This window comes from Rattus norvegicus, chromosome 7 (genome assembly GCF_036323735.1).
Source record: "Rattus norvegicus strain BN/NHsdMcwi chromosome 7, GRCr8, whole genome shotgun sequence".
In the NCBI taxonomy this organism is placed as follows: domain Eukaryota; kingdom Metazoa; phylum Chordata; class Mammalia; order Rodentia; family Muridae; genus Rattus; species Rattus norvegicus.
The window spans coordinates 21,005,986-21,033,141 of NC_086025.1; the positions used below are offsets into that span (position 1 = coordinate 21,005,986).

A 27,156-nucleotide genomic window follows, 5' to 3' on the forward strand; every position below is an offset into this window, starting at 1 on the left:
CAAGCACTTTTCTGCATGTGTACAGCCCTCTCAATTTTCTGAAATATTCTAAGAGTTTCACCATATAGAAATGAGGCTGGGAAGTCTAGTGGAGAGGCCTGGTCACAGTGACAAGAGCAAATAAAAGCAAGACATCCCCCTCCCCCAAAAGGGCAGGGAGTCAGAAAAGAGCACTGCTGAACTTAAGTGTGACCCCAACTGGCTTTGCCACAAGATTATCTTTTTCTGAAAATTACCAAATCATTCATATTCACATGAAAAGAATTTTCCTAAAGGATGTTTTGGTTCCAAATTCTATAGATACCATAGACTCTACAAACTTTATGAGACATTTAAAACTTAGAACCTACTTAGCCAGCCTAAGGAACTCTCTTAAGAGTTCCGAGGTGGCAGTGACTCCATGCCTCTGTAGGTCCCATGTGGTCCTGTGCCCACTCACTTCTTCAGACACTTGCCGGGAATGCTGGCGCGAGGAGACACAGCATAAGCCCACTAACCACTCTGGAGGTGTAGTGACCTGTTTCTTAGAAGTCAGGGGAAAGTCATGCTTGCATCAAACTGTCTTCCTTCAGCTTTGAGAGAAGATGAACAAGAGGATAACTGTCTTCATCAAGCTTGCTGCTTCTCTTCTCAGTTCTCTTCCACACCAAAGAGAAGGAGACCGAGTCCCCAGTTCAACGCAGACCTCCAAGGGCACTGTCCTATACACCACTGAGAGGGCATCTATCTGGAAGCCATGCCTCCTTAGCGTTCTCCGAGACTGTGCCAACTCTACTACCCTCCTGTATTTCCTGCTGCCGCCGAGGCAGAGGCAGCAGCAATGGCGCCTTCCAGCTCAAAGTTCTATGGTCACACATTTGACCTTCAAAGTTCTGAAGACCTGGGGTGATGCTAACTAAGCTGATATGTCCCTTTTGTACTTTCAACTGAGGGGACTTTGAAAATGTCCCCAAGTCCCCAGCGCCAAGCACAGTTTATTTGATAACTCCCCTCTGTGGGAAGACGTAGCTCAGCCTTGGAGACCTGTTTTTACAGACCCTAGTTTCCTGCTTGTTCCTGCTGCTAAATCATGAGAGTTGACATGAAGACTGTGAGAAGGTTCAGAGGTAAAAACAAACAAACCACGTTTTTGAGTTCTATTTCTGACTTGACAAATCCCCTCCTACAGCAAAGAGGGAAGCTGACAAAACTCAGGAAATTGAAGAAACAGGGGACTCAGGAGGCCGATGAACCTTACAAGACTCAGAAAATGTTAGGACACAGCCAGGTGTGTGGTGGCACGGGCCTTCAATCCCAGTGCTCAAGTGGCAGAGGCAGGAGGATCTCTATGAGTTCAAAGCCTGGTGGATGTCTTGAGTTCCAGGCTGGCCTGATCTACACAGTGAGTTCTAGACTAGTCAGGGTTTGACAGTGAGACTTTGTCTCAAAAACAAAGCAAAACAAAATTTAAAACCTCAGGAGGTCTTTCTCCAGAGTTACATAAACTCTGAACAAACTGTTAGGGAGAGCAGAACCTACACTGAAAACGCCTGCAAGCTCAACAGGGAGCTCCGAGAACGTGGCTCCCTGTCACCCATGCTGGCACAGCTCTTTTGGTTATGCAGATGCCCTGAGTCACACATGCTCATGTAAGGAGCCAAGAAACTCACCGGTTCACCAAGCTTAACTGAGATGGAACCGTTTCCCAGATGCGTGAAAACGTGTTTGTCCATGTCTCCTCAGGAAGAGCCACACAACAGGGTGATAATTCATCCACGGCTCAGAAAGTAAATGTAAAAACTATAGCAATTGAATCTACTATTTGAACATATGGTTATTTGAGACAAACTAGCCTTGGACTTAGCGCTCCTGCCTCAGCTTCCCAAGTGCTAGGATTATAGGCATGCTCTCCCACAGTGGCTTCGCACTTTTCCTTTACACGTAAATTCTCGAGACTCAGATCACATTTCTATTAATTTTTGTAGTCCTTCTATCTCTAACTTGATAAAAGGCATTTATTCAAGTAACTGCTAAAGATAAATGTCGTTATTTTAAAAACATGCAAATTAAGGTAGCCTTTATGAGTCAAAAGATAGCAGCTCAAAAGGTGAGCAATTTTAACTTTTTAAACAGAGGAACAAAAAGTAGGCATGCTAACATCTGAACCATTAATTTGGAGCCCCCTGGGCTTATCTCAGTAATTTTTACCTCTGCAATCTCTAAGTACAAAGAGACTACAAACTTGATCGCCTACTTTGGTGCTAATAGTAACAAATTTAATAAAAACATATCCTTCCTCGACTGTCGTTTGGTTAGCCACTTAAGGTGTCCTGGTGTGAAATTTAAGTTGTCGTTTTAAAATTGTTTGCCACTTTTGAATGGTTTAAAATAAATCTACACAGAATGCTTGGGCCCTCCATGCACGCCTAACCTATAAAAGAAAGAAACTACGCCAAGCCATGAACGGTGAAAGGCACCATGAGCAGAAAGTGGCCAAAGCTTTCCAGCACAGCCTACACTCCTCCTCTCAAGTCACTGAGGTGCAGGGCCAGAGCTCAGTCAAGCATCATCAGAGAAGCTTCTGCAGTCACGGCTACAAGCAGATGACCACAATGCCATGGAAACAAACAAAATGCCCACCCATTTTGCTTTACAGACTTAATTTAGGCACCTGAGAAGTAGCATTATGTGGAACTCTTTGTACTCCTGAAGCCCCATCACTCCGACTAGTAAGTCAAGAGAAAACACCATACAATAACACCTTAGGTAAAAATGGTGGAGATAATGTTTGTCTGAAAGTCACCGATGGTCACGTGACCAGTCATCCTGAACAAAGCCCAAGAGAGGCTCTCTCTTCGAAGTGGCACAAAACTGTCCTCAAACTTCGGCAAAGTGTAACTTGTAAAAGTAGGACACAGAAAATCCTGGTAAGCATGACAGAATGACTTGCACCTATGGAGAGATGCTGAAATACACTGTGTAAGGGTTCTGATGAAGGCGACATCTAAATACAGCCAAGGCTCAGGGAGCTCTGGTTTTCTGAAGTGGCTGAAATTACCTATCACCATAGCAGTCCTGGTAGATTCGGGAAGAGTGACGACTTCTTTAAACCTGCAGTTGTTTCTCTTTAAAGATAAAAATTGCCCACAGAAGTTGGTGTCTAGGAAACAAAGCCCAGCTCCCAAGATCCTTTTGGGCTACAGATGCCACCCCAGTGCAAGTGCTGAAAGCTTGTGACACAAAATGGGAAGAGGGGAAGATTCATGGGCAGGAGAACCTCTGTGGCGATACAGGCCCATAAATAAGGCTGCTCCGGGCCTCAGAAGCCCAACCGGTCATACTCAGAATCGGCGTGGCATCTGGAAACCCTGCCGTTTTGCTGCTTTTAGCCTGATTGTTGGGTTAGAATCAACAACCACCGTGTCCTAATGACTGTCAACGGCTGGGTTAGGGCCTCGCCACACACAAAGAGAAATGATGTGCCTCTTCTAGCGTCCCACTTTATTTTCCTCAGCTTCTGACAAAAGTGGGTAAGGAAGGCTGAGCAAAGAGAAAGGCCTTCCGTCCTGGGAACATGTGATTTCCTTTGTTTCAGAGGGGAATTTTTCTCTCCATGGATGAGTTATTCAGGACTCAGAGAGGCTGAGAACTCTGCCCAAGGTCACACAGCTACTAAGTGGAGAAACGGAAACTGAGGCTAACTCTGTGTGCCTCTAAGATCTCCAGGACCTGGTACTGCCGCCCAGGGAGAAATGTAGGAGGGGATAAGCACACAAGTTCTCAGCAGTGCACTAAACACTTCTGAAGGGGAGGACCAGAGTGACAACCATATGTGATTAAAAAAAGGGGGTAGGGGGTTAAATGCTTATCTTAACACATTTCTGGAAAGCGCACACAATACTTACCACGTTTCAAACTCTCAGCATGTGTTTAAGAATGAAAATATTGGAGTTGAACAGAAAAAAAAAGAAAAGAAAAAAACGACACCTAAGATCCTACTCTAGAGAACCGAAAAATAAATCACACACATAAAAGTCACTAATGATGAGGACGCAGACAGTGCCGTAGTCTACTGTTAAGTAAAACACGAATAAGCTGCTATGGGTATCACGAGTCAGGGGAAAAAGACCTGTGGAGTATGGAAGCTCTCAGAGCCTTCCTTCTTTTTTTAACTAGCTAACAACATGAAAACTACAGATTGTTAATTCGTGGCCTTTCTTTTTCTAGATAGAATTTAAGTCAGCTACATCTGTTTATGCTTTCAACATAAATATCAAACAAATTTGTAACAAGAGAAAGTGTTTTATTAAACTGTGGTCATCTAAAAAAAAGAAATGTTAAAAGCTTTTCAGATTTTTAATCTATGCACGTGTTTCATTACACATGATAAAAAGACCGTATGCTTTCTGATTAATTAGCCCTCCTAGTCTAAAGACAGAAATGCTATTCACATTCAAAACTCTGGGGGGAGGTCCCCTGGATACATGGAGACATGCTGCCCTCTGCTGAAGATGTGATTCCGCGCTGGCGAATAACATTTCTCCATCACTGCGTATGTACAGGAGACACTGTTGGGAGCTGTGGGATTCCTCTGAGAAAAGCCCTCTCACTCACATACATACATACATACATACATACACACACACAGACACACACACACACACACACACACACACACACACACACACACACACACACACTCTTCCTTCTGTGCTTGAACACCCAAACTTCAAAGAAAGGAAATAAGGCAGCAGACATGTGTGAGACACTCTGGACCACAGATGAAGCCGTCCTGGGATTACCACTGTCATCTGGTAAAGAGGGTGAATGACCCTATCCTTTATACTAGGAAAGCTAGTATACAGAAGCTAGGAAGTAGACATAAAGAACACTCCACAGAATCAGCTCCTTCGTATGACTGCATCCTAACTATGGTTATCTAGAACTGGACTAGTCAGCACCCAGTCAATACCTGTGAATGACCGGGGCCATGGCCCACAAGCACAAGCCAGACTTGAAGAAAATAGATTCCCTGACTCCCATGCTGCCCAGGAACATCTTCTTTAGGAGTAGAGGCTCAGTCTCTTGTTACTCCAAATGATTTTCCATTTTAAGCAGCTTGGGTCCTGCGTCTGCAGGGGATGTCTGCCTCTGATGAAAGGCATCTCTACTCTAGAGCAACCATGGCACGGGAACGCTGAGTCCTAACGTGAACTGAAGGGTGGCTCCGGAGCAGAGCTGGGCTCTAGGGTCGTCTGGCACACTGCACGGAGCCTCGGAGCCCATCTGGGCTCTTCAGTCATCAAGATCCACATTACACACATCCACACCTCACAGCATCCATACCTACATTAACCTAGGAGCTCTTGGAGAAGAGGATCAATTAAGCATTTCACAGGAAATTGCTTTTCAGGGTCTAAGCTAGCACCTCAAACACACTTTTAAGTATCCAGGTGGATAGTAAAGACACCAGTTTACTTAGAGACAACAGAATCTAGAAGTCCATAGGAATGAACAGATCTACAATTTCCCTGATCAAGCCCACAGATGTCCTTGCCCCTGTGACATATCACAGCATGTTTTATAATATCAACGGCTATTGTGTCCATGAGCTGGGACCCGGTTAAATAAGCACGACAGTCTGTCAAAATGTAACAGGTCTGTGGGATGACGTATCCCAATAGTCAACCTGATGAGACTTAGACGCACCTCAGAGACAGGCTTCTGGACACACACTGGGGGACTGTCTTGATTAGATTATGAGGTGGGAAGACACAGCCACTCTAGGCGGCACCATTCACTGGGCTGTGATCCTGGACTTCATGAAAAGGAGAAAGTGAGCTGACCACACATATCTCTCCTCTGTTCCCTGACCACGGATGCAATGTGACCATCTGCTTCAGGCTTCTGCCATTTAATTTCCCTGCCACAATGAACTGTGAACCAAGATAAACCCTTTCTCCCTTAAGTTGCTTTTGTCAGGGTCAAGCCTGCATGTACGACTATCATGCATGTCCAAGCTGTAAGTTACAAAACCAAAACTAAAAGCTAAGTGTAAAATAATGTGCGTTGCACAGATCAACCAAACAGATCACATAAAAACCAGTTCCCAAAGGCTCACGGGAGACCACAACAGGGCAGTATTTGGTAGCACTGTGGTTAGGAAGAGGGTGGAGAAAGGGTTATCCATCATTACCTGCCAAAATGCTAATTCTCTATGAAAACACACTCGGTCTGTTGAGATGGCTCAGTGGGTAAAGGTGCTACCGTGAGGCCTGCTGAGTGGAGTTCATCTGGAATCCACATGGCGGAAGGAGAGAACTGTCTTCTGCAGACTGTCCACACATACACTGTGGCATGTACAGTCACGCATACATGTCAACACTTATATGCATGCACAAAAAGGTAAACAAAATGCAATACCATTTTAATTACATATTATATTTTCCATATAAAACAAACCAGAGAGAGCCTGTCTAGTGTCCAGGCAGACAGCTGCAGCTTTACCTTGAATATGATGACAATGGGTATATCTTCAGACAGGGTGTTATGCCTCAGATAAAAGCGCCCTTGTTTCACCGCCATGTTGGTTCTACTTTTTTTCTCGTGGGTGGAGCTGTAAGTAAACAGACGCAGTCAAACTGCATCCCTCCCCAGTAACTTCAATAACAATGTTCTTTACTCAGTCAGGTACAGGTGCTCAGCAGATACAACTGTCTCTAGTTAATCAGCTTTACAGATACACACCTTCCTTCCTGCCACTTCCGTGAACACACAGAAACACAACTGCTTCTTCACCTTCAAGATTATGGTGGGAATTCTGTGGATGGATGAGTAACTTTCACCCTCTGACCTAATTTCCCTTCCTTTTCCCTGTGTGCCTGGCTTGCTGGCTGGCTTTGAACTTGCTACATAAGGATGGTCTTGAATGCCTCCTCCTCCTGCCTCCTAAGTGCTCGTGTTAGGATTACAGTCATGTGCCTCTGCCCGGCTTATAACATATCTCACATTTATTACACCTGAATTACTTACATTCATGGCCTATTTTTCTTTTTGAAAAGAAAAATCTCAAAATGGACCGGGTCAATTTCTAAGAAGAAAGCTTTAAAATCAGTAATCCAAAAAAGTTACCCATAGTATCGGCCCAGAATGAAATGTAAAGTTATCGTATTTTAGCTCCTTCTATAGGTGACTCTGTTCTGAGATTCTTAACAGACTAGAAAGCACTTCAAAAGCTCAATTCCAGCCTGGTCTAAAAGCAAGTTCCAGGACAGCCAAGGCTGATACACAGTGAAACCCTGTCCCAAAAAATCAGAACAAATAGATAAAACCATAATGTACCAAAGAAACTGACTGATTCCTACTAAGCCTTTGATAAGGGCCATTATTGTTAGCTGCTTTTCCACTAGAAAGAAGTCTGCAGAACTCTGTGTCAACAGGTTCATTCAGGCCACCACAAGATCAATTACTGCATGCAATGTCTCACCTACGCTGCAATTTTCCTGTCCTCACAGCCCTCAGGTTTCAAATCACATGAGAACAGAAGTTACTCTTAGATCATGGGTGCACTGTGAAAAAATCCAGTGTGGACAGCTAACAATAGCATGCTAAGTCCATGGTACAGTTCATACAATATCATACATGAAACAGTCCTTGCTTACAAATCCTGGAAAGGACTCTGAGAAGGGCTTCGTTTGCCTCTTTCTTTAAACTTAAACGTTTCTTTAATGCTATAGATTAATAAAGAACACAACCTAAATTAACGAGTGCCCTTCCAAACCCTGTCTCATATTTCCACTACTGAACTCTTAAAACCAATACTGTGTTCACAGCTGCACACAACAGGTGCACTGCACATACACCGTGTGCTATGGAAATACCGCCCCTTCCACATGTGAAGGCAGCCACCTACTGTTGCTAACATGATGAATACTTGGAAACACCATGTTTCCCATACCTGGTAACTGAAGCCCCAACAGCCCCCTTCCTGTCTGCCTCCACAATGATCCTGTTCTTGGACAGCTGCTCCTGGATAAGAATGACTTTCTCCACTCCTTTAACGATGAAGTAGCCACCTGTCCGAGGGAAACAAGAAAGGCTCACCACCTCTTCCATACCCAATGTAAGCAGTGAGGGCAAGGAGCTCAAGGTGGTCTCCAGAATACCAGTATAGAGTGGCCCTGAACTGGCCCTGTCCCCACCTCCCAAAAGCTCAGACTGCGGGTAAGTGTCTATGGTCATTACTTCAGGCACCAACAATCTAATGATTTGACTGGGCTGCTGACATTGTTCTATGAACTGATGACAGTGTCAGACACAGTTTTACAAAAAGAACCGAAGCTAAGACCTCTTTAAGACAGAGTTAATGGCTGGTCTATTGCCTGGTTAGTTGTGCTGTCAAGCTGACACACTGGAAAGGGGGAACCTGGTTAGTTGTGCTGTCAAGCTGACACACTGGAGAGGGGGAACCTCAGCTGATGAATTGTTTCCATCATATCATGTGGCCTGCTGGGCACGCCTATCCTCTGGGGCTTTACCTTGATGGCTAATTGATGTAGAGAGGGCTTAGCCCACTGCTCCCTCCCTAGGGCAATGGGCCTGAGCCATAGGAGAGAGAACACAAGCCTGGGAGCCAGCCAGACAGCAGTGTTCCCTCGTGGTTCTGCTTCAGTTCCTACAGATTCCCCTCAATGAGGGACTGTGACTTGGAAGAGTAAGCTAACTGAATTCTTTCTCTTCAGGATGCTTTTGGTCATAGTGTTTATCCCAGCAATAGAAAAGCAAACTAGGACAGAAACCAGAACCAGAAGTGGGGTGTCTCTGTGGTGGACCCGACCACGTTGGTTTAAGAAGACACGGCAGTATTTGGACCTCTGGGTTCCAGATTGAGTGCTCAAAGATTAATGGGTGGTTCCGTGGAAGCCTGGAAGGTAAGAACACTGGAAATGCAGACAATGGGGCCCTGCCTTGTAAAGTACAGAGGGAAGCAAAAACTCCATTTGGGCTGTTTGTGTTGTATTTTCCAGAAAGAATCTGTGGAAGTGAAACCTTCTATATTTTACTGGGACAATGGTGGTTGGTTAGCAGGACTGAGAAATAGTTGTGATTAATAAGAGACCAGCATCACTGATGAAAAATCTGAGAAGTATTTCCTCAGGGTAAGCCCACAGAAGCTGTGCTCCAGAATTTATTAGTTTTAAGTCTTCTACATGGTACTGATTTGGCAACAGGACCGAGATTTGGCAGTTACGTGGCAGTGTTCCAGTCCCCTAAGAGAGACCAGGGGAAGGTGAAGCCTCAGCTCAAGTGCAGACTCCAAGATACTGAGGACACCAGTATTGTAGGACATCTGCCAAGGGTGGGGGCAGGTGTGCAGTGAAGCTGCTCTGTGCCTAGGTGACAAGCTATGTGAGCTGCGGATAGCAGGACGAGAGAAATGGAGTTGTCCAAACCTTCTGGAGCCAGAAGGTCACGAGTACATATCAGATGTCAGACACTGAACTTTTTACATTACTGGATTTTGATTTTGCTTTGATCCGATTACAACTGTGCCCTATTCCTCCTTGGAAGAAGGAAGTCATAACTTGTTTGGGACTTTACTGAAGCCCACCCATTAAGAGCTGGTATTTTTAAAGAGATCTTGCACTTTTAAAGCACTGTGGTTTTGAAGACTGGGGGACTTTTATGGTTGCACTGTACATTATGATATTAACATGAGATATGGGACAAGCCAGAAAAGACAAACTACGGTTTAACAGGGATATGTCTGCATGTCAAACTGACAAGATCAAATGTACTAGTTAACACCGGTGTCAACAGACTGGGACAAGGAACCTCGGCTGAGGAACAGCCTTCAGACTTGCCTGCAGCCTTCCCATGGCTGCTGACTGATGTGGGAAGGCCCAGCCCACATGGGCGGCACCTTCCTTAGGCAGGTGGGCCTGGGCTATGGAGAAAGTGAGGAACACAGCCTGGGAGCCAGCCACAAAGCACTGTTCACTCATGCTCCTGCCTCAGCTCCTGCTTCAGCTGCTGCCCTGGCTGCCCTCAATAAGAGACCTGCAAGTGTGAGCCAAATAAACCCTTTCTGCTCCAAGTGGCTTTCTATCAGGGTGTATCATGGTGACCGGAAAGGAATGCACTGAACAGAAGAGTCTGTCCATCTCTTAAGCACAGGAATAACTGGGGTCATCAATGGAAACTGATACTTGCTTTAACTTCTAACAAATCTGGAACAATAGCAGACAACTGAGTTCCCAAAATAATGTTTTATACTAAATAAAAATCACATGCCATTATTACATTTTTCCAACACAATTTGAGAATAGGATAGAGTGAAATTTTGTTCTATTTGTAAATACAAGTAAAACCAAGGCAATACATTTAATTTATGAAAAACTTGGTTAGAGTCTACAAAGTCAGGTTCTCACTAAACTCTTCCTAAATGCAACCAGGTGAGGTAGCACAGGCCTGTAAGTGGGGCGTTTGGGAGGTAGAGGCAAGAGGATCAGGTGATCAAGGCCAGCCTCAACTGTGTAGTAAGTCTGAGGCCAGCAAGTGCCACACGAGAACCTGTCTCCTGAAAAACAGACACCACCACCACCACCAAAATCTGCCTTGACGCAGCGAGCAGTGCAAGCAGAGGAACTGTAAGCCAGTTTAAATCATGGTAAAGGCATCAGGAAAAACCATGTTGCGCTGTTTGAAGTTTTACCAAAATACTGTAGAAATAAGCACAAAAATATAAATTTCATTTCTCTCCCTTTTCTACATTTAACATAGACTGTTGTGAGCTACTGGGGTCAGAACAGTTTAGACAGCAACTCTGGGAGCATCTCAAATATCAAGTATCTCAAAAGAAACTACTGCACAGAGGTGAAAGGGAAGAACAGGCCATGCCCGTAAGGCGGAAGACAGCTGCTAGCACCTTTAAGCCGACAACAGAAGAATCAACAAATGTTTAGAAATCCAGAATAAAGCTGCTGTGAAATCTTCACAAGTTTTATGGACACAGTTTGCCCAACAATCATCAGAAGGCAGGAAGTCTGCAGTAGAGCACTCAGAAAAGTAACAGAGCAAGGAAAGGGGGAGACAGCCAAGTCACCCACATGCCTGGAGTGGGGGGACACCCGAGTCACCCACATACCTGGGTCTAATGGACACTCGTTGAGTTTGGCAAACTCTGCTGGAGTTTTCCCTGTCAGAACACAGTTTGAACTTCGGAGCATGATGGGCATTCTGTTTAAAGAGACAAAAGTAAGTTACCGTGCAGCGACTGACAGAAGAACTATGCAATGAACACGTGACAGAGGGGCCTGCATATCCGTGTAATCACCCAGCAGACGCATTCCAGGAGAAAGCCACGGGAAAACTGAGATTTCCCCAGACACATCTTCTGGCACAGATGACAAGGACCTACAGCTGTGCTGGACAGTGACGATGGCACAGCTGGGAAGAGAACCACTGAATGGGAGAAGGTATCAAAGATGCCATTTCAGGGAAACTAAGAGACGGAGCTGAAGAGAAGCATTCTAGGAAGAGCCATGTATGAGCAACCTGAAGCACAGCTCTCAGACTCCTACATGACTGACTCAGCTCGGAAGGGCTGTGGACCTAAACACTTCTGAGAGCCTTCACAGTACTATCTACACAGAACAAACAGAGGACCACATGTAAACAGACTACGGTCAAGATAAACACAGCACGGCTGAAGAGAGGGCCTGAAACAAGAGCCAAGGCAGATGACCAGAAGGGAAACCGGGTAGATGACAGCACTGGGGACCAAGGGGACAGCCTGCACGTGAGTACTCTGATAAGTACCACATGGAGGTCAGCTAGGGAAGAAGCCTTCAGAGGATGGGAAGTAAACATGAAATCAAAGTCTGACATGAAAAGATGTGTGTTGCACAAAGAAAACCCAATCAAGGGACTGGACTGATGACTTGAGGAAACGAGCACTGGCTGCTCTTCCAAAGGACCAGCTTCAGTTCCCAGCACCCCCAGGCAGCACACAGCCGTCTCTAACTCCATTCTAGGGGATCGTAGGCTGGCTTTGGCCTGCCTTTGAAACACATGAAGTACACGGACATACATGCAGAAAAAACACCCGAGAAAACAAATGTGCAGAAATGTAAGTAAATGTTAACTTTATAAAACAATAATTTTGAATTTATGGGTTAAAAAAAGAAAAAGAGGGGCTGGGGATTTAGCTCAGTGGCAGAGCGCTTACCTAGGAAGCGCAAGGCCCTGGGTTCGGTCCCCAGCTCCAAAAAAAAGAACCAAAAAAAAAAAAAAGAAAAGAAAAAGAAACCAAGACAAGAGGAACTGAGGCTGACAAAATTTTAAAAGTCAAGGACAGATTTGACCTGTCAAAGCTTCCTAAGGTCTTACTCTTCCTAGAAAAATAAAAATATGCTCAAACTTCGTTCATTAGTGCAGTTTAATTCTAATGTAACATAACCAGAATGAAACACAGGCCTTTCAGAGTAGGTAGAAGAGGGAAGAAAAACGTTCCATTCAAATGGAGAGAAGGAGAAAAACTAAAAATAAAAAGTTGTAAAGATTTCACGTGCAGAATACACTAACAGAAATATATGTAAATATATATGTGGTCATTTGAATTATGTTTTGCCCAGGGAGCGGCACTATTAGGAGGTGCGGCCTTGCTAGAGGAAGTGTGTCATGGGGTGAGGAGAGATGGGGGTCACTTTGAGACCATTCTCCTGGCTGCCTGCCCGGACACTGCCAGGCTTCCCGCCATGATGATAATGGACTGAACCTCTGAACCTGTAAGCCAGCCCCAATTAAATGTCATCCTTTATAAGAGTTGCCTTGGTCACGGTGTCTGTTCACAGCAGTAACACCTTAACGAAGACATATATACTTCTATGCATGCGTGCACGTGTGCATGTGTATGTATGTACGTGTAATAGATGGAAGTAAGCTACACTCTCCAACAAATTAAAACGGAAGTCTAGGTACACATGGTTTTACGTCAAGAAAACCAAAAACATTATAAATTCATAGCTATTTCTACAGAGGACTCAACATCTGTCCTTAATTAGAAAAGCCAGGTTCCAAGGTTACTCGCTGATACTATCCATTATTTTCAAACGTGTTGTAGGAGACAGTAACTTCTCCCAAAGCTACTGCTGCAGGAGGTAAAGGCCTAGGAAAGCTATGTGCAGACCCACCAAGAAGCCCAGTGCAGAACTCAATGGACTATAACGGACCTACTAAGCACTCATTGCTGCTGTCAGAAGAGAGAGAAGCACTGCCTCAGCCTTAGAAAATGTCCTGCAATGACAATAGACCACAGCTCTGTCTGGCCCTTACTTACCCTAAGGATCCACAGAGCAATCCTATAAGCTAGGCGCTGTTCCCACAGCCTTCAGAGGAGAGGGTGAGGCAAAGAGGACTTATGGATTGGCTTCAAGGTCAGATTACGGGGCCAGGCTCCAGGCCGTGTGGCTCCTCATAGCCTTGCTTCTTACCTGCCAATGGGTAAGGCATTGCGGATTATCCTCTGGCTGCCTCGGGTATACTCGATGTCCACGGTGATGGGGGCGGAGTACGTCATGTCCCGCAGACGGCACTGGAACAGAATCGCAGTCAGTGAGCCTCTTCCCTTCGGCAATCCCACCAGGCATGCAGTGCGTACCAAACCGACCTTTCCGCCCTGAGCTGCTGATGCACTGCCTCAGGGCATGGGGAGGGGATGGCATCAAGCATTGGCCTATGTGTTGATACGACACTAGTCCTGCCAGTCCAAAGACGAAACACTAACCCTAGGAGTGACTTTTCTTCTCGTCAGCCTGGTGCAAATCACTCGTTTGTTTCCTCGTCTTTAAAAAAAAAAACTCTCAGACTGTTCCTAATAATTAATGTGCTCAAAAGGTTAACAATGATAAATGTAAGAAAGAAATGTGTGTGCACATAAACTGTATCACAGAGCTCCTTACCTAGAGCACAAACCATTCATCGCGCCATCCTGGCAGCCTCTGACTCATCAGGGAGATTTTAGAAATTGTGTTTAGAACATGTGTCAGCGTGGCATGAAACCGAGCTAAGGGACATCATCACCCTCTATACACTGCTATACCCGGCTTTACGGGAAGGCGCGGGACCAAGGAGCCACAGGAAGAGATAGGAGAGGACATGCAAACTCCCCAGTGGCTTCAACACATCACGTTCACGGTTGTGGGCTGGTTTACAGCTTCAAAGGAGAATCCCTTTGGAATTAAGCCCGCAATTCTTCATGTTAAATCCCACCCGTGGCTTCTACTAGAAGTTAGGTTTCCACTTCTTTTAACTCTTACAATGGTGTCTGAGATTTTAACGTTTAAGTTTTCTATTCCTGACCAGTTAAAATTGCTTATGTAGAGCTGAAGGAATGGCTGCGGGCTTAAGAGTACTGGCTGCTCTTCCACAGGATCCAGTTTCAATTAAAAAAAAATTTTATTTTAAAGTACACAGTAAGAGTAGACTCTAGGTCTAAGCACAGTACCTCATGAGGGGACACTGGTCTAGTTACATTGAAGCTTTCTTCGACGTCAGGAAGTCCAACATAGATATTAAGATACCTGAAAAGCAAATTATTAAAAATTATACACAAGTGGTCCCTCAGTATTTGATAAGTGCTTACCTTGATGAGGATGATGAACAACAGTGACCTTCTTGAAGTGACAGTTCATAGAACCTTATAAATGAGGGAAGATGCTACCAAACTATTTCTGTGTAGTGTGTGTGTTCGCATGTGTGCATGCATGTGTGTGCTGTATGAATGTGCAGTTGTGTGCCCAGGTGCACCTGCAGACGTTAATGCACAGCCTCCTCCCCTATTGCTTTCCACCTTGCGTATTTTTAAAGGTATTTTTATTTTATGTGTTCGTTTTGTCTCCATGGATACACCTTGTGCATGCATTACACAGAAGCCAGAAGAGGGCACTGGATCCCCAGGGACTGGAGTTACAGAGGGACAGTATGGGGCTTAGCTCCTAAGCCTTAACTTAACTCCTTACCTTCTCTCCAGCCCTTTCGCCCTATTTTTGGAGACACAGTCTCCCACTAAACAGAAAATTCACCACTGGAGTTGGCTACATTCAAGCTCTGGGGATCTGCCTGTCTTCACGCCTCGAGTGCTGTGGTTGGATGTACACACTGTTATACCCAGCTTTTACATGACGGCGTGGGATCCAAGCTCAGCACTTTATTCACACGGCCATTCTCTGGCCTCCTAAGTGATTCTAAAAGATACTGAAGGCTTTATTAGGAACATATTGGAGCTCTGGTTCCATAAAAATGATGCCCAATGATAACAGCCACATGTAAGATATTGCCATGCTATGTAGGCACTCAGGGTTTTGGTGAACTAAACAAAGGGAGGACTTACAAGGAGAACAAGGAGCAAATATATGCTCATTGGTACAAAAGAAGAGAGGATAACAGGAAACTAATAATGTTCTTAACTACCAGAAGTAGTTGGAAACCTGGTAAAAAGAACTGGGAGGGAGGAGCAGGTGGTGGTGGCCCATGGCTTTAATCCCAGCACTCAGAAGGCAGAGGCAGGTAGATCCCTGAGTTCAAGGCCAGCATAATCTACTGAGTGAGTTCCAGGATAGCCGGGACTACACAGAGGAGTGGTGCCTTCAAAACAAAACAAAACAAACAAAAAGCAGGAGGAAACCAGGAGCTTCTGGACACTGTATGCACAGGTCTAACCCCTCTACTGGAAGTATTCTGATGTAGCAGCTCGACTGTGTCCTGTGTCCTGTAAAGCCAAAGACAGAGAGGGTTGCACACATCTGTCCTCTGGTTAGCAAATGTTACTCTTGCAAATGTATCTGTAATCCTAAGGTCACTTACTCTGTGTATAATATAGGGCTGAAACTTTAAAATTAATCATAGATAACATGAACCAAACTTCTCACTGTCGGGAGTGAAGTCACGAGAAAGGAAAGGAAGTCGGTTGGAATGAGTTGGTGCTGTTGGCTGGGACTAGAAGGCTTCAGTCTAAAGTCTCTAAAATAAACAGGATGGATGGGACACAGAAACACAGATGTGAGCATGAATGTGTTAGTACATATACATGTATTTGCTAGTGCTGTCTGCAAAGTTCTTAGTGCCCATCCGTTCTCCTAAAAGTACTACCTTCCAATAAAAGCAACCAAAGCTTGCTCAAACCAAACCTCTTGGAGAAGAGGTTGCTTCCCAGATGGGGACAGAAAAAACAAAAACAAATATATATTGTATCCCATGGTTCCAGAGAGTAAAGGAGTAGGTAAAACACAAGAGCATATTTTGAAAGGACATGGAGTCAAGTCGAAGGATCTCCCTATGACAAAGCTAAAATAATCTGAGCAAGAGAATAACACTGGACTACAACAGAAAAAACTAAATAACCACGAGCCTAGACTCACAGTATTGATATAAAACAATATACAGAAAGGTACAATGAGGGCGTGGGAATACTAAAAGCAGATGCATGATGGGAGAGAGCCTTCTCTCACAGTAGCAGCTACTATGAGGACAAAATTTATCAATGCACATTAAAACCAGTGGGGAGGGGTTGTGAACCGAGCTCTGTGTAGAGCACTTGTCCCACAAATACAAACCCAGGCACAGGAGGTTTTGTTTTAATTAAATAAATTAGTGGTGAAAATATTGAAAGATGCGTTGTTAAAAAGACCTCCCTGTAGATGCTTGTTATAAAAAGAAAAGAATCACGTCTTTGCAATGGAGAACTCTGAAAGGCAGACATCGTGCTAATCAAGTAAATCGTGTTAAAACATACTAACATTTTTACCCTCTAACATGAGTCAGTAAAAATGGCATGAAAAATGGCTGAGGTGTTCTTGCTAAACTGTGAGCTCAATCTAATCATGAGCAAGCATCCGGATACTCAGACTGAGGGACCCTCTGCAAACCTGACCAAACCATTCAAAAGTGTCATGGCCGTGAGACTCCAGGTAAGACAGAGGACTATCAGATTCAGGGGACGAAGAAACCCAGACAACCTCAGGGCTGGGATGACGTTTCAGACTTTATGACCATGTACTACTGATCTTGAAGAGGACACAAAGTTGGGTGACCAGCACCACATCAGACAGTGCCAGGAGACCTGATGCCCTCTTCTGGCCTCTATGGGCAATTGCCCTCGGTTGTATACCCACAGACACACATATACATAAAGATGGACCATCTAAAGATGAGAAGCCATCTTATTACAAGGTCAAGATAAATGCATTCCTGTTTTATGACTGGGTCTTGGCCCATCTTCTAGGATTTGCCCTGTACACTAGGCTCTACCTGATAAGATGTTCTGCCAAGTCATTTTGAAATGTTCAGCCAAGTTCCTACATAGCCAACACTTCTCTGGAAATCTCCCAACCCTTGAAATCCTCCTAGTCTTGCAAGTTTGAGGGCTATATAAACCCCACTGTCTCCTATGTCTGATGCTGTTTTCTCCAACCCCACTTTAGGAAGAAAAGCTTGCATATTTTGACCACAGAATTTGGGTAACATCTTTACTCTTATTCAGTGGAATTGACCATAGAAAGAAAGACAGCCTAACATGGGCCAGGGACTGATTCTAGCACAAGACACAGGACATCAACGGGAAGATACCAGATCATGGCTCCTTTCAGCTGACAGCACTACAATGTAACTCTCTGGTTCCGATGACTTCTGGTTCCTCAGGTTCTATATAATGTAGTAACATAGGCTGTGCTACAAATCCTGAATGTTTTTATCATTATTAATTATATATAAAACTCATTAAAGGCTTACTTAAAAGAATTAAACCAACAGTTTTAGTAACTTTTCAATTAACTCTTACAATGATTTACAATTAAAAGTCAAATATGAGCACTTTACAATTAGTTTACTGGGGTTGGGGATTTAGCTCAGTGGTAGAGCGCTTGCCTAGGAAGCGCAAGGACCTGGGTTCAGTCCCCAGCTCCGAAAAAAAGAACCAAAAAAAAAAAAAAAAAACAAAACATACAATTAGTTTACTAAATACATAAAATAGTGGTGTTAGAAGAGATTTGACAGCAAGTTCTCCAGTATTTAAAATCAATGAGAATGTTATTTAAGAGCAGTTGTTTCTTACTTTAAGTACCACATGGGATCAGCATCGCTTGTAACCTTTTCGTTGGCTTTCATTATCTTCTTTATCTGTAGTAGAAAGTGCAGAATGAGAAACAGAGCTCTTGCTTCCGACTGGTCCTCAATTTACATCTGGTTTTAACCCTGAATACTCACCTCTACATTAATGAAATAGTTAAAGGAGTCGATGTGCTGTTTCACCAGGCCTTTTACCTAAACAGAGAAAGAACAAAAGACAGCAACAAAGTAACAGGTTACACAAGTCACTGTGGCCACAGGTAACCAACCATCCATGTTTCTCAAATACAAGTGAGGGCAAGATTAATAACGTATTTAATTAAAAACAAAATGTAAAGGACCATCTAGTGACTTATTACGTGAAAAATAACTATTATTAAATATCAAACAATTACCTTTAAAAATGCTGGAAGCAGCCTCCATTTTTCCTGTGGACCAAACAATAAGAACATGAGAACAAGTGTAGTAACCACAAAACACAATTACTGTGGTATGCCAAGTTTAAGTTTAGAAAGAAGCAAACCAAACAGGGAATATTTTATAATATAATTGCTATTATAAACATCAGGTTTCTGTGGTGTACATGTGTATAACCACATATATATATACCACAGGTTTTCCATAATAAAACCTCTTCTGGATGACAAGATTCCAAACACCTTTCAAATTTATTCTCATGGCTGAAGGGAGGATCATAGCTTGAAAAGAGATCTGTAAGTCTGAGTTCATTCTGAACCAGAGCCTCAGGCTACCTCAAGGCTTCCGGGGGTCAGCACATGTGGGTATTTGCTCCTCCACTGACAGACTGCTAACTGCCACTCCACTCGAGTTTGGGGACTTAACTTGAAGATCACTATATCTGGGGACTGCCTCTTTTCACTTATCCCATCTGCTAAGGGAGCCCGAACAGCTGGGTACAGCTGAGTCTAAAGTCAGAATATCCTGTTCCTAAGGAAAGGTTTATGGACAACCCACAGCTTTGTAGCAAACATTAAAAAAAAAAAAAACAACAACAACAAAAAAAGGCTTTAGGGGCTGGAGAGATGGCTCAGCAGTTAAGAGCACTGGCTGCTCTTCCAAAAGACCGGAGTTCAGTTCCTAGCAATCAAGTCCCGAGTTCAATTTCCAGCAATCACAAGGTGGCTCACAACCATCTTCTGAAGTCCTCTTCTGGCAGGCAAGTATATATGCAGATAAGAGTATTTATATACATAAAATAAATAAGCACAACAACAAAAATAAGCAGAACAAAAACTGGCTTTCACTTGAGGGACCTGAGCAGCACTGGAAAGTTCTGAGTGGAGGGTGATGTACTATCTCTGTGTGTATCAACTGGATCGCTCTGGATGCTGGGTGGGCATGCGCAAGGCTGGAAGCAGGCAGTCGCTTAGCTGATCACAGCAGCCCAGGCGGTAACAGTACAGGTAGGAAGTGGGAAGTCATTTAGCTAGCAGGCAAGTGCTTGAGCAAAGCCAGTAAAACAACAGACTAGATGGCTCCCTGGAAAAAAGTGAAGTTAAAATTAACACCAGGGTTTCTGGTCTGAGGAAACAGAGGCATAGAGACAACATTGACAGAAATGAGGGGATGGGGCCAGGCGTAGGAGCAACGGGTTTTCAAGGGTCTGAGATACCAGTTAGACATTCAGGTAGAAATGTCTAACGGGCAGTAGATGTCTGGAACTTAGAAAAAGAGTGCCCTGGGGTATAAATTATGGAGCAGTTACTAAAGCCAAGGGACAATGAGATTGCCTAGGAGCAATGGAAAACAAGTTGCACGAAATGAGAAAAGCTGAACACAGTGGTGCACACCTTTAAGCCCAGCACTTGAGAGGCAGATCTCTGTGAGTTCAAGGCCAGCCCGGTTCCAAGACACCCAGTGCTACACAGTGAGATCCTGACTCAAAAAATGAGGGGGGGGGGGATGATGGATATTTCTAACATCTAGAAATGAGGACGAGGATGTGGGGAAGCCCAGAAAACAGGCAAGCCAGTCTGTGATAATAGAAAGCAAGAGTATTTGGGTGCTGGGTGTGTGTGTGTGTGTGTGTGTGTGTGTGTGTGTGTGTGTGTGTGTGTGAAAAGGTTGTAAGAGAACTTTTTTTGAGTGATGGAAATGTTCTAGAGTGTACACTGGATAACAGTTGTTTCCCTTATCTGCAACTATCAGAGCCAAAGCAAGCGACACTCAGTATCTGTGCAATACTGTGTTCCATTGTATCTCGTTGAGCAGAAAAAGAAAAAGAGGATGAAGACCAAAATTACAAGCTAGACTAAATTCCTACACTGGCTTCCATGTGGCCTGCGGGGCTGCAGAAGAGGTCAGTAGGTAAACTCTACTTCAACATGGCTGGCACCCACATAACAAGGGGGAATTTGGACAGATACATAAAGGGACACTGTGAGGTAAAGATGAATACAGATTTCAGCGTGATGCCCCTGTAAGTCAAAGGCTGTCAGTAAAGCAGCAGGTGTTGGGGAAGAGGCACGCGCTGGAATCTTTCCCAGACTTCTGTAAGCTTCATCTTGGATTTCCAGCCTTCAGAAAGGTGGGGAATTAAACATCTGGTTTTTCACACTATCAAGCTGTGGTACTTTGTCACAGCCATCCTATGCACTAATCTAGCTTTTCAAATTCCTGCTCCCATATTTCAAAGTTTCCCCTCTGTGCGCAATGAAATTCCTGTCTTAGAAACAGAAGGAATGCACAGTCCTTGTAGAAAACTCGCTGCCACAAACACTTTTTAATCTCCTCTAGAAATCAGGAAACCCTCCCCTACTCAATCACCCCAACTCCTGGATGTGTACTCAGCAACCTTCTTCATTGGTTTGTTCTCAACCTTTAAGCCAGCTGTGATGGCCCAGGCCTATATAACCCTAGCAGTTACGAGGCAGAAGCAGAACCAGTTTAGAATCAGCCTCCGTGATATCGATTATCAATTCAAATCTAGCCTGGGCCGCATAGAACCCTGTCTCTGGGAAGTAAGAAAATACATAAGTAACATTATATCGCCGCAAGGACAACAGTAGAGAGAGAGCCTGAGAGTTGGCAATAGAACTCTAAACATTACCATTCCATGGAATGGTTTAAGCTTAGGAATATACTGCCCACTGCACTTAGGGTATGGTAGTTAGAATAAGAATGGGCCCAGAGGCTCATGAATGTGAAGGCTTAGTCACCAGGGAGTGGCACTCTTTGAAAGGATTAGAAGGATTTGGAAGTGTGGTCTTGTTGGAAGAAATATGTCACTGTTGATGGGCTCTGAAGTTTCAAAAGCCCATGCCTGGCCCTGTGTCTGTGTCTGTGTGTCTCTGTCTCTCTCTTCCCCCACCCCCTGCCTGCATAAAGATCAGGCTATAAAGCTCTCAGCTACTTCTCCAGCACCATGCATACCATCCCTGATACAATGATAATGGACTAACCCCTGAGACTGCTGGTGAGCCCCCAATTAAAAGCTTTCTATTATAAGAGTTGCCTTGGTCACAGTGTCTCTTCTTCACAGGACACTGAGACATAGGATAAAATCTAAAGTCATCAACAGTGGTAGTTTACCAAGTCTGGCCAGTGCTTACTTCTCCACCTCTTTCCCACCATTGCTTACTGTACTCGCTCTGTTTGGTTTTGGTTATATTATTGTTGTTTTTTCCTCTTGTATGCTCATCCTGCCTTTGGTGGGTTTTCTTCTCGTTTCAGCTTTAACTTGTAGATTAAATGTTGTACATCAGTCCTGACTTCCTTAGGAAGGCACTGACTCCCTCCTACCACAGTGTCTGCCATAGACCTTCGTGTTTCTAACATCGCTAGCCCCATCCCCACGTCTTATGCTCTGAAGTGGGGTCCTCAGGTCCTGCCTTCACCAAAGAAGGTCCTAGAATGACACTGGAGACTCGGAAAATTGACACAGTACTTGTTCATAAAGCTTATTCTCATTTATTCTTGTGAAGTAAACTAGAATCTCATTGTTGAGCCAATGATCAGTAATCTGAACAGTAGTTACTAGAGCAGTAAACAAATGTCATTTCCTTTTAGCCTATTTACTATTCAAACTCCCAACCTGCATTCTCTACACTTTCTAGGCCGGAGCTCTGTTTCATTTGAATCAATAATTTCTAATATATTTTCCTTCATATTATACCATGGCGGGAAAAGTTACTCAAGCTTTGGGGCTGGTTATTATTCATTGAAAAGTTGAGCAAATACTAATTCGTCTTACTACTTAAACAAGCAGACAGACGTGTCTCCTGGCTTCCAAAGCCATAGTGAGGTGGATCAGTATAGATGCTAGATAGACTGCTATGCCTGAGCATGGTGAGGGAATGAGGGAGGCATTCCAAATAAAGGGAGCCATTGTGCACAAGCAACAGGGTTGAAGGAGCTGGCAGGGTTGAAAACACTGAGGATGTCTATGCCTTCTACGGATTAGACATGGTGAGGAGAGGAGGGTAGGTACACTGAGGAAGCTTAAGGTAGTAAATGTGGTGACAGCAGGTTCCAATGAGCCAGTGCACTGTGGCTCAAATGCTGAGTTAGGGGTGAGGAACACAAAGACAAGGATCAGAAAGCACTGTAGTGTCCCATTTGGAAGACATGGAGTCCCAACTGATGCTGAAATTCAGGGCGAATGTGAGGAGGGTTCCTTACATGAACACTGTAATACGACACTGTGATCTGCAAAATTCTCACTTGAGAGTCATACCAAAGAATATTAAAAGGAAAATGAAATAGCACTCATGTTTTGAGTAAGTCTATAGTTTTGTACTGGGCTACATGCTTAACTATCCTTTGCTGTGTGGACTGCAGGTCCTGTTGAGTGGGAGTGGGGAAACACTGTGAAATAAGCCAAACACAAAGAGAAATACTGTATATTTTCAATAAGAGACTCTTGGAACTCATGCTTCAAACTCCCTCTGAGACAGTGAGGTTGTGATTCTCCTACTTCCACAGACCAAATGTTGGGATTAGTCATGGTTCCCCACACCCTGTTGAACTGTGACAGAAGGAATCAAACCCGGGTGCTCTGTTAGAGCAACTAGTAGTCCTCAATCCCTGAGCCACCTCAGGGCCCTAAGGAAGTTTTTATCATTCACGACGGTCGTTCCCATTTAAACCCTTCAATGGTGTTTTACTATTCCCAGGGAGAAAGTCTTAACACCTTCTGAGAGTTAATTTCAGAATCCGGAACTTCTCTTTACTGCCCTCCTCCCCCAGCACCTCCTCTGAAACATCCGACAGTGTGGCTGAGGGTCGTGTACAGTCTGTCCCTCTGCCTGAATTTCTTCCTCGACCATTTTCAGTCCTAGATATATTCTGTGCCAAAGATGTCAAGGTCCAGAAAGAATTTATATACCTTCTCAGGAAACAAAATCATGTCAGCCACTGCACTTCATCAGACAGTTCAGCGTGGAGCAATTATCGCTTAAGAATCTGATGAAAGCTATAGGGGCCCCTCAGAAAATACAAGGTCAAAAATGGGGGCTGAGGGGATATTCATGATACTTAAACTAAGCCTGCAGTCCAAAGAAACTCTGGATTTAAACGAAAATGATGACCAGCGTGAGATTCACATTCACTTTAACCACCAAAGCCAGCTATGTGACCTCAAGAACATTGCCTAAGCTCTCAGGATCTCGGTGTCCTTTCAGGTGAGATCGGCAAAAAGATACTTGTTCCTCAGAGAACACACAAGGGCCAATTCTTGCCAGAGCATACTTGAACTAGAAATGCTTCATCCGAGAGCCACTGGCTGAGCTTCTAAACGGAAGACGCTACTAAGCGACCCTCTGTTCATGCGGCTACCAACATGCTAGATTCAGACCTTGTAAAGGCTCACACACCGGGAGCTCTGAGCATGTGCAGAAGTCCTGGGCATGCGCAGAAGTCTAGTGTCCCGCCCTCGTCCTCTCAAAAAACTCTCCCGGCAACCCCTCCTCAGTCGCCTCCAGCCTCTTCCGCTGCGTGCGCTCGCGGCGCTTACCTCCACAGTCGGGATCGGCGCAGCCAGCTCCTCCGGAGTCAGGCTCCCGAACTCCTCAGCTAGCACGTCCATTCCACCCACGGTAAAGGAAGAAGGCAGAATGTTCACATCCGCCCGTGCGGCTCCATTCAAACAGCACGCGGAGAGTGGTGTGCGTAGTCCTCCAGTGTCCCCGCTGCGCTTGTTTACGGGAGGCGCTTCAAAAGGTTCCGCCTGGTCCGGGCCTAACCTGCGGAGGAACCCGGAAGTGACCGAGCCGGATGTGGAAAACTGCACCCACTGGTGTACTTCCGAGGTCTCGCCTAGACTCCCAACAGACAGGTTTATATCCAGTATCCCCAGAATGATTAGATACGGCAAAAATATAGTAGTTCTAACTGTATAACTAATCCAAAAAATGACTCGGTAATACACATTGACCACAACGTGAACCTCTAAAGCAGAGATTTAACTCAATTTAAACTGTACGTATGTTGTGCAGTACAACAGTACCTGCGTGTAATGGACAACAATCAAATCTCATAGGATGACCGTAATAGGTTGGGAAGAAATGTTCTAGTGTCAATAAAGTATAACAAAAAAGTGCTACTTAAATTCCCAGATGTGTGATCTTGGAGTAAATTACCCTCGCAAAATTAAATGGGTAGGAAAAACCCAATAAATTATATTAGAAGAGTTAATTAACGGTTTGGGAGAAAAAGATACATCTAAATCCTATGTCAGATATTTCTATATAGGATAACAGTAGGAGAAAATGTCAGCGGGAGGGAGTTTGTACTGTGCACAGGTTTGTTCCCCACTACAACAAATAAACCAGGGGTTGCACATAAACCCCCCATGGTAGCACACACCTATAACCTACCTTTTAGAAGCTAGAGGTAGTAGGGAATCCAGAAAGTCAAGGGCATTTTTGGCTACCTAGCAAGTTTGAGGCTATCCTGAGCTACATGAAACCCTGTCTCCAAAGAAAAGATAATGTATTAATAATGGCTTGTGGTGGAATTCAAGGATGGAAACAAAGCCTAAGGATTACTAATAGAGTTTTAAAGTTTCATCATTGCACTAATTGTTTTTAAAAAATTTTTAGAATACACTTAAAATCTCTATGAATAGTAAACATGCACATCTTTGTGTATGTTTGGTAGAAGACAAGGGGGTTTGCCACTGAAATTTGAAATGAGTTCAGGCACGTTCAGCGGGAAGAAAAATCCCATGGGAAGAAGGGGTAAAAGATGCCCAAAGTTGTTTACTGATCGTTTCAGTTTGGGAAAATGCAAAAGTCATGGAGATGGATGGTGTCACACGAGTGTGCACAATGCTGCTGACCATTTAATCATTCACCTAACGTTACTGGTGGTACCTAATATAATGAAACCATTATAAGGATGTTCTTAAAATTTCTAAGTATAAGCTTTCTGATATTTTTTTAACCTGGCCCTAAGGTAATCTGCTTACCAAGTTAGCTAGTTAAACCTCAGTGCTTAATTCTAAACATTGTGCTGGTAGACTTCTGAAACCAGGTGAATAAATAAATAAATAAATAAATAAATAAATAAATAAATAAATGAATAAATGCAGGCCATCAAGAAAGCTCGGTACAGCGCCCAAGAAGAGAGGCAACTCTAGAGGGCTGTCCTCTGATCCCCACACTCACATGTAAGATAATCATTTAAAACTAAGAGTGACCAGCCCCTCTCCTTAAATCCTTAAGATTCACTTGGAGAGACTACATTTGAATGATCCCTGTGAATTAAATTACCAGAGAGCACCGTACTTAGAGTGTAGTCTGGAAGGGATTGTGAAAGTGATCTACAGATTGCAGGACAGCAAGTTTGGCTCAGGTGTGTCAGCTGTCTTCTACAAAGGCATCTTGGATTTCCACTATGAAGATGGTTCTCTTCACAGTGGAACCACAGATCACAGTCACCTGGAGAGCTAAAAATCTCAGCTTTCTGATTGGCAGGCAGGAGCTGTCAATCTACATCTCTAGCAAAGCTCTCCACTGCTGTGACCTAATACCGTAACCTCTGTACTTGTCTAGTTCTTCAGGCTGTGACCATTGGAACTAGAATCACCTTGTTCTCCAGGTTCTAGTGCATTGTTTGTTCCTTAATAAGCTTGTGTTTAATTCATAATTCGAAAATAAAATCACAGTAGGTAATAATACATTTAACATTGCATTCTTGTTCTTCATCCTGATTTTTTAAAAGTTTCTTGTGAAACGAAGGACACTTTGGAGGAAGTAGTCCCTAATCTTCCACAGCTACAATTGGTTGACAGTGATGATGTTGTCTATTAGACCACAATCCCTTGTAAGACTTTTTGCATTGCACCTATATCCCAGACCCATGACTTTTTTTTTTTTTTTTTTTTTTTTATCTCTAGGAGGGTAGACTTTTGAAGCAAGGTGGGGAAAAGCCAGGGATAGTTTTGTGCTTCCTTGGGTTTATGCTGCTCTCTCCCTTTACTAAGGTATTAGGACAAAAGCCTGACGGTTTGCACAGAGGTGTGGGAGACCCCGGAGAGAGGGAGGGAGAGAGAGAGGGAGAGAGAGAGAGAGAGAGAGAGAGAGAGAGAGAGAGAGCGCTTGAGATTTGTCACTTAAGTGGAGTTGGATTTTAAATCTCTAATTATCTCAGTCCCATGCAAACTCCAGGTTTCCTTGAGACCTAACACTTCTTTAATTACTCAATCATAACACCACACCAAAAGTATGGGGAGGCAAAGACGTTTTAACAGACAGAACAGAGCACGTTAAGAGTTTACTTTTGGGGTTGGGGATTTAGCTCAGTGGTAGAGCGCTTGCCTAGGAAGCGCAAGGCCCTGGGTTCGGTGCCCAGCTCCGGAAAAAAAAAAAAAGAGTTTACTTTTCTATGCTTGCGACTGAATGTGCTGCTCGTGCAGGGTTTGCCAAGGATGGGTTTGTTTGGCGGCACTGGAGAGCCAGCGGACTTGGGCATTTCACAGCCTTTGTCTCACGGGAAAGAATTTAGATCTGTTTCCTGAGGCTTTAGCAGAATACACTAGAATATATTCCATCAGTCCATTCCAGGTGGAAGAAAATGTCTCCAGTGCTGTAC

The 27,156-nt window shown here is 44.0% G+C and overlaps 1 protein-coding gene across 1 annotated transcript in view; it reads right to left on the reverse strand.

Annotated features, from left to right (window-relative positions):
* The window catches only part of Polr3b (RNA polymerase III subunit B), a 103,268-nt gene extending 79,120 nt beyond the window's left edge, over window positions 1-24,148 (reverse strand). The window contains exons 1-9 of the mRNA NM_001191878.1: window positions 24,077-24,148; window positions 18,498-18,530; window positions 18,241-18,297; window positions 18,089-18,153; window positions 14,486-14,561; window positions 13,473-13,573; window positions 11,126-11,217; window positions 7,937-8,054; window positions 6,487-6,595 (exon numbers count right to left, since the gene is read on the reverse strand). Of these exons, the coding sequence (NP_001178807.1) occupies window positions 6,487-6,595; window positions 7,937-8,054; window positions 11,126-11,217; window positions 13,473-13,573; window positions 14,486-14,561; window positions 18,089-18,153; window positions 18,241-18,297; window positions 18,498-18,530; window positions 24,077-24,148 (723 nt within the window). The remainder of the gene's footprint in view (window positions 1-6,486; window positions 6,596-7,936; window positions 8,055-11,125; window positions 11,218-13,472; window positions 13,574-14,485; window positions 14,562-18,088; window positions 18,154-18,240; window positions 18,298-18,497; window positions 18,531-24,076) is intronic.
* Between the last annotated feature and the right edge of the window lie 3,008 nt (window positions 24,149-27,156).